General features: G+C 41.3%; 1 protein-coding gene across 2 annotated transcripts; it reads left to right on the top strand.

The window, feature by feature from the left end:
* Positions 1-846: 846 nt before the first annotated feature.
* On the top strand, positions 847-12,631 carry LOC136566508 (carbonic anhydrase 3-like). Of its 2 annotated transcripts, none has more exons than XM_066565680.1 (7): positions 847-883; positions 963-1,160; positions 4,515-4,633; positions 6,648-6,740; positions 8,402-8,467; positions 10,728-10,883; positions 12,076-12,631. In XM_066565680.1, the coding sequence occupies exons 1-7, from the start codon at positions 847-849 to the stop codon at positions 12,193-12,195; spliced, it is 789 nt and encodes a 262-aa protein (XP_066421777.1). In that variant the 3' UTR covers positions 12,196-12,631. The 2 variants fall into 2 exon arrangements, with proteins under 2 accessions (XP_066421777.1, XP_066421786.1); XM_066565689.1 differs by having other exon boundaries at positions 6,648-6,764; positions 8,432-8,467.
* The last annotated feature ends 41 nt before the right edge of the window (positions 12,632-12,672 follow it).

The following is a 12,672-nucleotide window of genomic DNA, read 5'->3' as shown; positions in this document are numbered from 1 at the left end:
GAGTTGCAGCAGGGTTAGCAGGGACTGACAAAGCTATGGGAGATCACAGTGAAGCTGGCATTTGAGAGAAAAGCTCTGAGAGTCCAAAATAGATGTGCAGACAAAGCCAACTAACACAACCATACAGTCGCTAACTCCCCATCATCTGAAAACCAAATGCTCTCCTGACTAAAATACCCACTGCTAAGTTGACTAACATGAGAAATATATTCCGTGTAAAGCTCCCTGTGTGAAGAACTGACTGGACAACATCAAACCCAGACTTGAGCCAATGGTCTGCAACGGCTTCCTTTGGGGCTGGCAGAGTGTCCCTTTGCTCAGTGGTTTTGCTGGCTGTGAGACATCCTTCCAGGCAGACATAGGGCCTGTCTGAGCTGTTGCACGGGAGCATTTGTGAAAGCAGGGAAGCGGCACTGGGGGAGCCTGCCCGCCCTGGGAGCCCGTCCAGAATCTCGGGGGCTGCTTCACGCCCGCGGCGCTGTCCGCGGAGGGAGAATCGAGCTCCCTCCGTCCGCTGCCGGCGCTGGAGCAGCCGCTGGGCGCTCCAGGCAGCCTCTCCTCACCCGAGCCGGGAGCCACGGCCCCGGGGCTGCGGGGCTGCGGGGCGCTCCCGCCGGCTCGCTGTGTCCCCGGGCTGAGCGGGACGGGCACGGAGGGAGCCGCGGGTCCCGCCGGCAGCCCCTGCCTGCCCCGGGGAAGAACGCGGCTCTGCCCCGCGGCCGCCCCCAGCCCTGCCCTGCCCAGCCCCGCGGGGAGGACGCGAAGCCGCGGCGCTCTATAAAAGCCCCCAAAGGGGCCGGGAGGGAAGGGACCGCGGCAGCGGGACGGGGAGCGGGCGGCGCCACCATGGCCCAGTCCGTGTGGGGCTACGACAGCGACAACGGTGAGCGGGCTCGGGGCCACCGCGGGGCCGCATGAGCCCGGCTCAGCAGGGGCGACGTCTCTTTGTCTTTGTCCCTCAGGACCCGAGCGCTGGCACGAAAACTACCCCCTGGCCAAGGGCGACAAGCAGTCGCCCATTGAGATCAACAGCAAGGACGTGCAGCACGACTCCTCTCTCGCCTCCTGGCACGCCAGCTATGACCCCGGGGCAGCGAAAACCATCCTGAACAACGGGCGCACCTGCCGCGTCGTCTTCGACGACACTTTTGATCGATCAGGTCGGTTTGTATTTTTTGGGGGTTGTTAGGAATCAAGGTTTGCAAAGCGCCGGGTATCAAAAAGCATCCTTTAGTATCCAGCCTGTGCAGGCCAGCAGAGAAAAGTCACTTGGGGACGTAAAAAAGGTGCTCCAGGAGTTTATTCTGGTGGATCTGAAGTGGGACAGAAAGGCTGTTAGCTGCAGGGGAACCCCTGAAATACATACTCTGCTGGATGGTGGACTTCTCCCTATGTCTCCTCCTTCAACACAGACACCACATCTTCAGGGTTTGTGTAAAGGACAAGAGTGGTTCCCAGAGGGGTTTAGAAAGCTCTGAGGCACTTTGTAAACCAAAAACTTGTATATGCATTTCTGCTGACTATGATCTTGATTTCTTCTGCATGGTAATTCTTCAGATACTTCAGAGCCTGAAAAAGTTATGAAAATAGCATTTATGTAAATAGCATTTTATAGTTTCTGGAAAACTATGAAACAGCTTTGTTATTTAATTAGAGCAAACAATCTCATAGATCTAAATTAAATTGTTCAAAACTTGATTGTAGAGCTCTATCTGTATAGCTCTGGATGCAGATAGGCAACAACTGTCAAAATGAATAATAAATTCACAATATCATATAATGCAAAGGCATCTCAAAAGCATACAGTATTGATTGGTCCTTCACCAAGAAGGAAAGCAATCTAATGGAAAACAGTTACTTTCCATTGTATTTTTGTGCATCTGCTTTGATGGCACTTGTATTGAGATTTTGTTCATAGTCAGCTATATCACTAATGAAATATATCCATAGTACATTGAAAGATCACTTTCCTGCTTATCTTGATGAGCCCCTTGTTTCCTGGATTTCTTTATTTATCATTACAGCTACTTGTTATTGTTCCATGTCTCTCAGACAGAATCTCAACTATTTAGAATGAGGACTGTCCCTAAGTTATGTATTTTTATGGTCCTTTAGTATTCACTAGCACAGTTTCTACACAGTGCTCTCAAATTGCACTTTTATTACCATAGAAACACAGAATGGTTGGGATTGGAAGTGACCTTAATGATCATCTAGTTCCAACCATACCCTCATCACCGCCTTCCACTAGACCAGGATCCTAAAGATGCATACAGCTTGGCCTTGAACATTTCCAGGGATAGAGCATCCACAGCTTCTTCATGCAACCTCTTCCAGCACCTCATCAACTTCACAGTAAAAAATTTCTTCCTAATATCCAATGTAACCATACTCCCTTTCAGTTTGAAGGCATTCTTCTTTGCCCTATCACTACCTGCCCTTGTGACAAGTTCTGTTTAAAAACCAGAATGCCCTTCCAAAAGTTCTGCATAAAATAGATGCCATGACTGAAAGCACGGGAAGGAAATTGGTAATGAACATTTTCACATGGTAGTTCTGTTCTATCTTCTTTACAGCTTCCTAGAGGCTGAAATGTTTTAGGCTGCTCAAGAAGTTGTCTGCCTCCAGTTTGGCCAAACCAAATGCAGCCCTTGGTGCGGCGCTTCCTCTAAATCACCTTCCTTACATTTCTTCCCTGTCTCTCCCCTCCCAGTCACCTCTGCTTTTTCAGTGTGTGCAGTCACTCCTGGCTGCCCTTACTTTCTGCAGGTTGCTGGGCAGTAATTTAGGACTCAGTTGTTTCTTAGGCACATGTATGATCAGAATAAAATACAATACTTGACAGTTCTGAAAGACCATGAGGAAGAATTTTGAAAGACCACTTTACTACCTTCATTTGTTGGCTTCTGCAGTGCTAAGAGATGGGGATAAGTAATTGTCACAGATTCCATTTTAATTGGAAAAAGAAATATAGTTGAAGATAATTTTTTTTCCAAACACATGGAAAAATTTGGATGTTAAAAAGATGATTTGGTTTTATGCTAGAGAGATTTGTATGCTGTTTTCAAGTGCATCACAGTATTTTAGCTCTGGAAAGGGCCACTTGTAAGAAATGAGTGGTAAATGAGTTCCCAAACCTGATACGGACTTAGCTTTTAAATGTAGGTAGATCACAATAAATTCAACTCCTGCCTCCCATTGATTCCACTGGAAAATAGCGACCAAATCCTTTTGAGGAGTTGGGCCTTAGATTCTATGCCTTTTTTGTCCCATATTTAAAGGTGAAATAATATTAGCAATGTAAATATTTTTCCATTGAAGTCTTCTACAGAAGTTTTACTCAATATTACTCAATACTATACTGAGTTATGATTTTTTATGTGTGAAAAAAAGTAGAGAAGTAAGAGGACCTACATGCTTAAGTCTCAAAAGTGCTTTTCTTCTGGCCCTCCTCTTGATGGTTGTGACACCTACCAACTAAAAAGAGAAACTGCAAAGTTAAACCTTTTGCTCTGTGTAGGTATTCCTACTTGTAGGATATCAAGAATTCATTTGAGACCATTGGGCAAAAGAGGATTTCAATGTTAACTTTGAACTTCAAAGCTATTGGTAGAAGTTCAAACTTGAATGCTATTTAAACAAGGCCTTCTGGCACAGCAGTTGTGAATTACATTATCAGCTTTCTGTGTAAGGAAACACGACTCATTCCAACCTTAGGTAATGAATGAAAAATACATTTGAGAGCTTATCCTCTAAGCAGTCCCTGCTCAAAAGAATCTCCAGGCTGAAAGAGCAGGTGTGATGTTTTGAAAGTCAGAGTTGATGTCAACTGTCAGACTGATGCATGGTCAGCATTATTTAGCTAAGCACAGCAGAAGTAACAGCTTCTTAGTTTCCCTTGTTGGTGGCTCAAGAACAATTTTCTAACTCACTTGACCTAAACTTTATTGTCTTCCCTCACTTCCAAGAATATAGATAATTTTAAAATTTTTAATATGCTTTTTAGAAACAGCGAACTATCTGTAACCATTGTTTAGCTGTCTTGATGCCTTGTGAAGGCTGACCTAGAACAGAGACTACACGGAGCTAAAGAATAAAGTAGGTGTTTATTAGTAGGCTTTAATGGATATACCTTGGGCAGCACAAGGTGACCTGTAAAAGGTATGCCAGTCATGGACTGGAAGTACTTTCTGAAGCACCTTTTGGTTAATTGAGTGGCCCTAACACCAATTTTTTTTAAAAAGACCCTTTCTTGAAAAGAATCACCTGTGAACACCCCATTTCTCTCTCCATACCAGGAACTGTAGTGTGTCCACTTGCCAGGAGAAAAGGGAAGGTTGGGCAGCTGGGGTTTGACTCTGTGCTTGACTCACAGCGCGCTCCAGTTTTCCCGATAGCACAATTTAGCCGCAGCCAGGTAAACTGGCGGGCGGAGCGGGCGCCCGGCGGCGGGCCGGCTGCAGGCGGGGAGCCGCGGGGCGCTGGCGGTGGCTGACGCCGTGTCCCCAATGCAGTGCTGAGGGGGGGCCCGCTGAGCGGCGCCTACCGCCTGCGCCAGCTGCACCTGCACTGGGGCTCCTGCGACCAGCACGGCTCCGAGCACGTCATCGACGGCGTCAAGTACGCGGCAGAGGTAGGACGGGCTCTCGACAGCGGCGTTCCGTGATGGAATTCGACTCGTTTTGCATCATCTGAACTCATTAACCATGCTCCCTCTTGGAGGTATTTAGCTACTAATTTTTCTGCGCCTGTGAAACTCGTGGATGCTGCTTAACATGCAGTGGGATAAAGTCGCATCTGCCAACAAATGTATCCCTGCAAGTATCTACTAACACGGATTTCTTCACGCCAGAGTTTTTTTGCTGGTATCTTACAATGTTTCAAAAATATTTGCGACAAAGCAATCTGTTATTTCCAAATCTGTTATTTCCAAATAGGAAGAGCTGCTGAAGTTTTGGTTTTTTTTTTTTTTTTTTTTGCTTTTAGTCATTTCTGGTATGGCTTGATTTATCACGTTAGTTTCAAAAAGAATAGAAAAACTCACTAAAAGCACATTTTATAAGCTGACATTCAGAATCAGATCCATCTTAAAACTGATTCAGAGCATGTTTTAGTTTATGAACATCTCTGCTTTAAAATAGCTGGGTTTAGTTTCAGGAACCACATAAAATATAATGTTTGGGTTTTGTTTATTTGGCTTTTAATTTTTTTAATGTAAACCACTGCAGGGCTGTTGTCCTAGTTTGTTAAAATTCATGAATACTTTAGACCCCCGAAGACTTTTTCAGCTCTTAAATGTAAGTGAATTAGCTATTGAGGGTAGAGAATTGCTAACAAAGGCTACCTCCTTCCTCTACCTTATTTGAGAAAAGGCTCAAAATACATACCTATGCCCACAAAAATCCTGCAGTACTGTTTCCCTGCCTTCCAGCTACATTCTCAAGGCCCAGAGCCTGGAGAAGCATTGCTCACCTCTCACAGGACAAAACTGAGGCAGATATTTTCAGGGTCAATGTGCACAGACATTGCAGAGAGGACTGTGGGTGATGGCTTAGGATTTTTTTCCCGTTTCTTAACCACAGCTAATCTTTGCTGGTATTCTGCTTTCTGTGGTCAACTAAAGAGAAAAAATCTGCTTCCTCAAACTATTTCTTGGCTACTTCAAGCACAGACTTTTTATGTTACTTTTGTTAGCAGTACTCATTGATGGGAGAAGAAAGCCTGGAATATACGTACTTCAGCTACATTTCAACCAAAGATATATGGTTGCTCCAGATTTATCCTTAGCTTTAAAATCCTTATCCTCAAGAGAAAAGAAACAGAGAACAATAGATTAATTCATATTCAAGACAATTTTTTTGTTGTTATTTTAAATAAACTTTTTAAAAAATACTTTCTTTTCCCCCTGTATGACTGTGTTCCAGCGCTCCTTAATCTGAGATTGCACACTGCTGGTTGCAGCATTTGTAGCTTTATGCATGAGCTAGAGATTTTCTGGACAGGGATTTTTTTGAAATATTTTTTGAAAATATTTTTCAAATTTTTTGAAAACTTGAAATATATCCTGAAAATACAGCATTGTTGAAGGTAGATATGAGAAAAAAATGTCACATTATATCCCACAGTAGATATGAGAAGGAAATGTCACATTATATCCCCACTCCCTTCCAGTACAATGTGCTGAGAGCAGTAAGAGGTACAAACCAGTAACGTATGCATTGCATACAACCCAGTGTAAATCCCTGAGCTGACATCTGCATAACCTGAAGATCTAAAAATGTACTTGAGATGAAGTGCATGTCAGTACGTGTTTTATGCACTGCATGTGTGCGTGTCATGTGCTTGGATTAAACTATTTATAGTTGCATTGTCTGATATTATGTGGTAAACTCAATTTTCTTTGTTCTATGCTTCAATTAGATGCAAAGCAATGCTTTATGGAAAGCATAAGCATATAAAAGCATGGGAACAGCAGTAAGAAATACTTACATAGAGTTTTCTTTTTCATGTCCATTCCTTTACTTACTGTGTACCAGAATATTTTCTTAATTTAATTTAAAGTGCAGATTGTGCTGTTGACAATTTCTTGTATTTAAAACTGAGTTTTAGTTGATTTTTATTGAACTGACTTTCAATTATGATTTTAGTTACATATGGTGCACTGGAACCCAAAACACGGTAATTTTGCTGGAGCTTTAAAACAACCTGATGGTGTAGCTGTTGTGGGAATTTTTCTGAAAGTAAGTAGTAAATATTCAGTCTTTGTATTTTTTTTTGTATTTTTCCTCTTTCTCTAGCACTAGGGGAAAAGTTACCATTGTTTTTTCCTGCACTGCAGCTTCTTCCTGTGGTGTGCACTGGTGAGGAGGAGGGTCTGCATAGGCTGTTTTTTTTTTCCTCTCATCTTTTGTGTCTTTTGGCTGCTAGCAGGTGTTGTATCTGCCTGTCAGCAAGGTTATGTTGACTGATTCCCTTCTCTGGTCTTTCATTGATTCCCACACAAGCTAGGAACCAAAATGAGTTCAATGAACCTACTCCAAAAAGAAAGAATTGATGATGAAATAAGACCACTCAACACTCTAACCTTGAAATACAGAAAATTTTAAACAAAATAATACTCCACCAGTATTTTCAGATTGATTTTCTATAAATTCAACAGAAAGAAAGTAATCCTCGTATCAGATCTACATGTGGTTTAGGACATTGAGAAATGCTAACGAGCACAAAGCCTAATAGTGATAAAGTACAGAAACTTCAGTCCTTTCAGCTGCAGGTGGGCATTTCAGCTTGAACACACCATCAGGGAATAGGTGTCCTTTTATTGTTTTATCACTAGGAAGTGGCATTTGTAAAAGCAAGAGCAAGTGGATGTAATTAATTTTGCTACAGTGTCCCTGAACAGACTAGATGCAGTGTTGTTTTAATTCTATTACACTGTGAGCCAACCTGACCTTTTCTCTTGTGGTTAGTCGAAATTGAAGGTCAGCACCTGTCCAGATTCTCCCCTATGACTATGTCCTTCAATTCTTTTATTATTCTTTTTGGTCTATTTTAGGCTAAAGTTTTATGTTGTCAAACACAACTTAAAAAGCACATCACTATATTCCTATTAACCATGCTAAGGTCAGCTAAAAGATCTAGAAAAGTAAGTAGTATCATTGTCTTCTCTGGCCCTCTTTCCCTGTTTCCTTCTTGCTCTTTGATGAAGGAGCTGTTGTTTTTCCCTGAATTTGTCATGTTCCATTACTGGGTTTTGGGATACTACTAAAACAGGATTGAATTATCTCCTGAGAAATTGAAGTTAATCTATTTTGGAACAAGACATGGCAATAACTGTACATCTTACTCATACTGCCTTCACTCTTCTGGGATGTCAAAGCTTTTGGAAGTGCTAAATGTCATGAACACAAGCAATAAAGTTACCCGTTTACCTTATAGCTTGAGGTCATCTAGACATGAATTCATCACATGTCTTACATCAAGTCTGATCTGAGTGTGTGTGTGCTGCAGAAGGAAGTGTCTGCAGGAACTACAGCCCTTCAGGCCATCAAGAGTTTGCCAAGTGCTCAGACGTCCCACGGTGGCTGTGGGTTGCTTTTGAAGCAGGAGCCAAGGGCTTAGCCCTGGGTAGTGACACTGAGTGTGCAGTCCATTCCTCAGACAGGCAGGATGCCTTGTAGGGTCCTTCAACACATGTCCAAATTGCAAAGCCAGCTACTGGAGTCTGCTATTTTGGATGTTCTCTGAACACACATAATTTTCTGTCAGTCCCTACTCGATTCTCTGAGACTGCTGTTGCCTAATGTGGCAGATGGGATGTGCTGAATTTATTTCAAATACTGTGGAACGTGATGAAAAACACAGTATGAAAAACATAGAGTATTTGTGCTTTGCATTACAGGTTGGGCAAACTCCCAAACCAGAGATGAAGAGAATTCTTGAAGAAATTGAAAACATTAAGACTAAGGTATCAAAACAATTTTTTGTGATATAATGTAGCTGGAAAGCCACAGAAGCCAGAATCAGTAGTTCAGATTCATATTTTGGCATAGTTTTGATGCCAAACCGTAGCACCAGAGATGATCCATTTTACTGTGGGGCATGATACTTTCTTTTGCTTAATTAAATATTTAACTCCTTACTTCTGCAAGTACTCTTGTTGAAGATGATTTTTTAATCAATCCTTGCATACATAATTGATAGTCTTATTGGTACTGCTCTGTAAAAAATATGTCAGTGGGCCAATACCAAGAAGAACTTGAAAGCTTTTTGAATTTGAAGACAACAGTGACCAAAAAAAATGCACATAGCAGAGTCAGAAATTTAGTTAGCCTAAAATGAGAAGAAACTAGTAGCAATTATGGAACAGGCTCCCAGTCAGTGAAAGGGAGATTAAAAATGTTACTAGTTTTAAGAAGGTACTGTATTTATAAAAGGAACTACATGGTGCAGTTCCTGCCCAGTCCTGAGTTCTCTCTTCCTATGATACTAGCACAAATAGCATTGCAAATATATTCCAAACTGTTTTTCAGTTAAAATAATGATCTGAGGCACCAATCCATACCTATCACATGGATGCAGTGGCTGAAGCGAGTTATTTGCAGAGAACTGCAATATTGCATCTATTGTCACTTAGCATTATCATTTACAATAAACTTAATCTCTAGGTATACTTTAGCAATTCTACTTCATTATAAACTTTGTGATTCTAGTAGTGCTAAAAGTTGTTGTTTCTGGTTTTTTTTTTACTTCTCCTTGAACATGCTACCAGATCACCAAATTTGTTGGCATTTTCTTACAAATTTGCCAGAATTCCTTGCATTTAATGCTTGTATGTGTGTGCTGCCATTGATGTGCAGATCTGAGCCTGACTGCTCTTCTCTCCTTTGTAAGAGTCATATTAATTTTATTTTTTCAACTCAGTTTTCAAATGAAATTAAGTTGTTTCTGCTGAGGCAACTGAAGGTTATTTTTTTTCACCCTATCCATGCCCCTACCTCAGCTTTCTCTCATAATGACTATATCATTTTTTGGCCATTTACATGTAGCAGTTCTGAAAAAAGCAACAGCTGAAGTAAAGCAGAGAAATATAAGTGCATATGCAAAGGATCACATGTTGTATTTTATCTCTTACTTATTTTCTGCCATCACAGACATTTTCCCAAGATTACTTATTTTTCAGAAAAATTAGTGGGTGGTATTGCTGGTGTATTTATCACACATGCAGTTTCAATTGCTCTGATGCATTACAGGCAGAGGAGTTGGTCACTGTACTGTATTTACTGAAAAAGCACAATTTTGTGAAATTATTTGCAAATTCATATTGAACTTACAGCATAATCTTTTCAGGAGGATACAACTGGAGTCACTCTTTCTACTCTTAATTTGTGCAATGATGCATGGAAACAATTTCAGCTTCTGTCACTCACTTTGTTCTAATCTAGAGAAGATTCTCCATGATAGAAGAAGGAAATAGGAATAATATGTCTTCCTTCCCAGAACTGTATCCAAAATATCAATAGAGAAGTGAACTGCATTTCCTTGGTTAGTTTTTGTTGCCCAGAGGGAACAAGGAATACTCATCACAGTCTTGTGAAGTTACAATCCTATTTGGTGGCAGACTTAGCAGGAAGTGTTGTCTCATGTCTGCTTTCTCCCTTGTCTGGTAGTAATCACCTTGAATTGTAAGATATTTAGGACCCAGTACTCTTACAAGAAATATTTTAATTTTTTCTAAGTGTAATAGCACCAACAAAAAGACCGAGAGTGTCACCATGAATATATAATTAGAGCAAAATCTTGGGAGGAGAGAGGTGCAGATTTAAATTCCTCCAGACAGAAGAGGAGGCTGTAATGAATCTGGGATAAATGCCTGGCCATTATCCTGTTGGATAAAAAGGGTAACAGTTCCAGCAATGCCATAGGCTTTAACTTTTATCCCAATGGCCCAAAATAAAACACAATTTTGATAATTCCAGAATAGAAAAATGTAAAAATTAGTTTGCTTTAATCCCACACAATTCAGTTTGTAACTTCTTTTAATTTATGAAAGTAATCAAAATGTCAGTTATTAATTTCTGGGATAGTGCTTGACAAGAAGAAAAGGAGATTGATTTCTTGCATGAATCTTGGTATTTAATTGCTTCCTTTATAATAACGTAGATACTGATGACTTTTAAGATGCAGATCTCTAGAGTTACTGCAGAGAATTTTTTTGTTTCCCTAAGGGGAAGGAGGCTCCTTTTCTGCACTTTGATCCTTCAATTCTTTTCCCCAAATCTCGTGACTACTGGACCTACCATGGTTCATTCACCACACCCCCTTGTGAGGAGTGCATCACTTGGATTCTCCTGCGGGAGCCAATTGAAGTCAGCTCAGACCAGGTAAACTCCAGCCAGTTCTGCTGCTCCTTTTCCAGTTCTCAGCAGTGTCTCAGTATGCCAGGGTGATGATTTGCAAGCCCTGTGTTAACTTGCACTTTTTAATAGGGGAAGCTTTAGCTATGGACAGTGAGAATCTGCCTGTTGAATGGACAGTTGAAATGGGCTGTGAAAGTGACCCTGAGAATCAGGTGCTCTTGCAGGACACTTCCTGGAACAGCCTCAGCAGTGATGTTCTTGGGATCCAGAAAACCTGCTCAGGCAGAAATGCCCCTGAGCAACAAAATTCAGCCATCATGGAAGCCTCAGTTCATTCTACATGCTTTACAATTAAGTGGAAAGTGAGACTAATATTTTGCTGGTTTCCTGGTTTAAGAAATTGCTGGTCCAGACCTTGACTTCTTAAAAGCTATCAGTGAGCAAAATCAAACAATCTGCAACCTACAACCCTGAACACTCATACAAATTAATGTACCACTTGCATTTACAGAAGAAAAAAAAAAGGCCTGTCTGGATAAGGTGACGTTTTTAGTTCTTGTGTCCAAAATTTTGGCTATTTATACCACTTTCTGCTTCAGCAACACAAGTCAGGGTATATCTTTTCTACTGAAATGGCTGTTTTCAAAATAGATTTATTTTGAATTTGGATGAAATGGTAACAATTAATGACAATTATCAACACTGAAATTAGGTTAATTTGAATAACAGCAGCTGAGTGCTGAATTCATGATTCAACTTAATAATCCAGTTGGCATATCTGTGCCTTACAGATCAAAATACAAACTTCTGCACCAGCTTTTTCTATCACTGCCTTGCACTGACATAGGTCTGGATCCTCCTTCACAGATAGCTGTATTTTCACAAGGTATTTGCCTGCTGTCCAGCTCCAGCTGGGAGCTGGCTGTATTCTTTTTCCACACTGTGGGTGTGAATCACAGAAAAATCCTAAAGAAGCCCAGGTAAGGGTCAGATGATGAACTGTTCTGTGGATGAAGAGTGTGAAGATCCACAGAAAAAGTGCAAGCTCCTGGGCTGCAGCAATCTTTATCACTAATCTCAGCATTGTTAGCGACTATCGTTGTCATTATGTGCTTGTGACTATGCAAGAAAATTCCTTTTTCATCTCAGAGTTTTGTCCTAGGCAGTAAGGTCCACAGTGCTTCCACATGGACGCTTGAATTTTTCTTCCTTGCAGATGGCAAAGCTCCGTAGCCTTTCCAAGAACCCTGAGAATGAACCCATGAGCCCTCTTGTTGACAACTGGCGCCCACCGCAGCCCCTGAAGGGCCGGATAGTGAGAGCCTCGTTCAAGTGAAATCTCAAGTCTCACTCTGCTGAACCTGAGTGAGAAAATCCCTACATCACCAAAGTGTAGTTTTTTGCTGTCTACTGCTTTTCCTCTGGATCCAAGTCTGTGTTTCTCAGTTTGAAATTCTGAGTAGTAAATCTGTTTTAAAAAGCAGAAGAATATTGTATGCAAATACTAAACATAATAAGCAAATGTGAGAAGTAATCATTCTTGACCGAAAATGCCTCAGCATTTATGGTCACTTCTCTGCCTTGTAGTCTTGTAAGAAAAATAGGCTCAGTTTCAATACTTAAAATTAACCTCAAAGGCAATATAGTAAGGCAAAAAAAATGAACCAGTAGTTCAGGAAAGCAGAAGTAATGGTAGATGAACAGGAGGGAAATGCCTGTCTCTACACTGTGATCTTGTTCAGACACCCCACCCTCAGAGGAGACATCCAAAGAGTAAGTACACTTTTAACATACCAGGTTTTCCCTTCCCTGT

Source organism: Molothrus aeneus, chromosome 1, assembly GCF_037042795.1.
Source record: "Molothrus aeneus isolate 106 chromosome 1, BPBGC_Maene_1.0, whole genome shotgun sequence".
NCBI lineage: Eukaryota > Metazoa > Chordata > Aves > Passeriformes > Icteridae > Molothrus > Molothrus aeneus.
This window is presented reverse-complemented; position numbering and strand designations above follow the sequence as displayed.

What these genes read in the sequence shown, in the direction of transcription:
- LOC136566508 (XM_066565680.1), top strand. Translation starts at nt 847, where the DNA reads ATGGCCCAGTCCGTGTGGGGCTACGACAGCGACAACG. An exon ending in GGGCTACGACAGCGACAACG is followed by an intron (nt 884 to 962) that starts GTGAGCGGGCTC and finishes TTTGTCCCTCAG; the next exon opens with GACCCGAGCGCTGGCACGAA. An exon ending in TTGTGGGAATTTTTCTGAAA is followed by an intron (nt 6,741 to 8,401) that starts GTAAGTAGTAAA and finishes TTTGCATTACAG; the next exon opens with GTTGGGCAAACTCCCAAACC.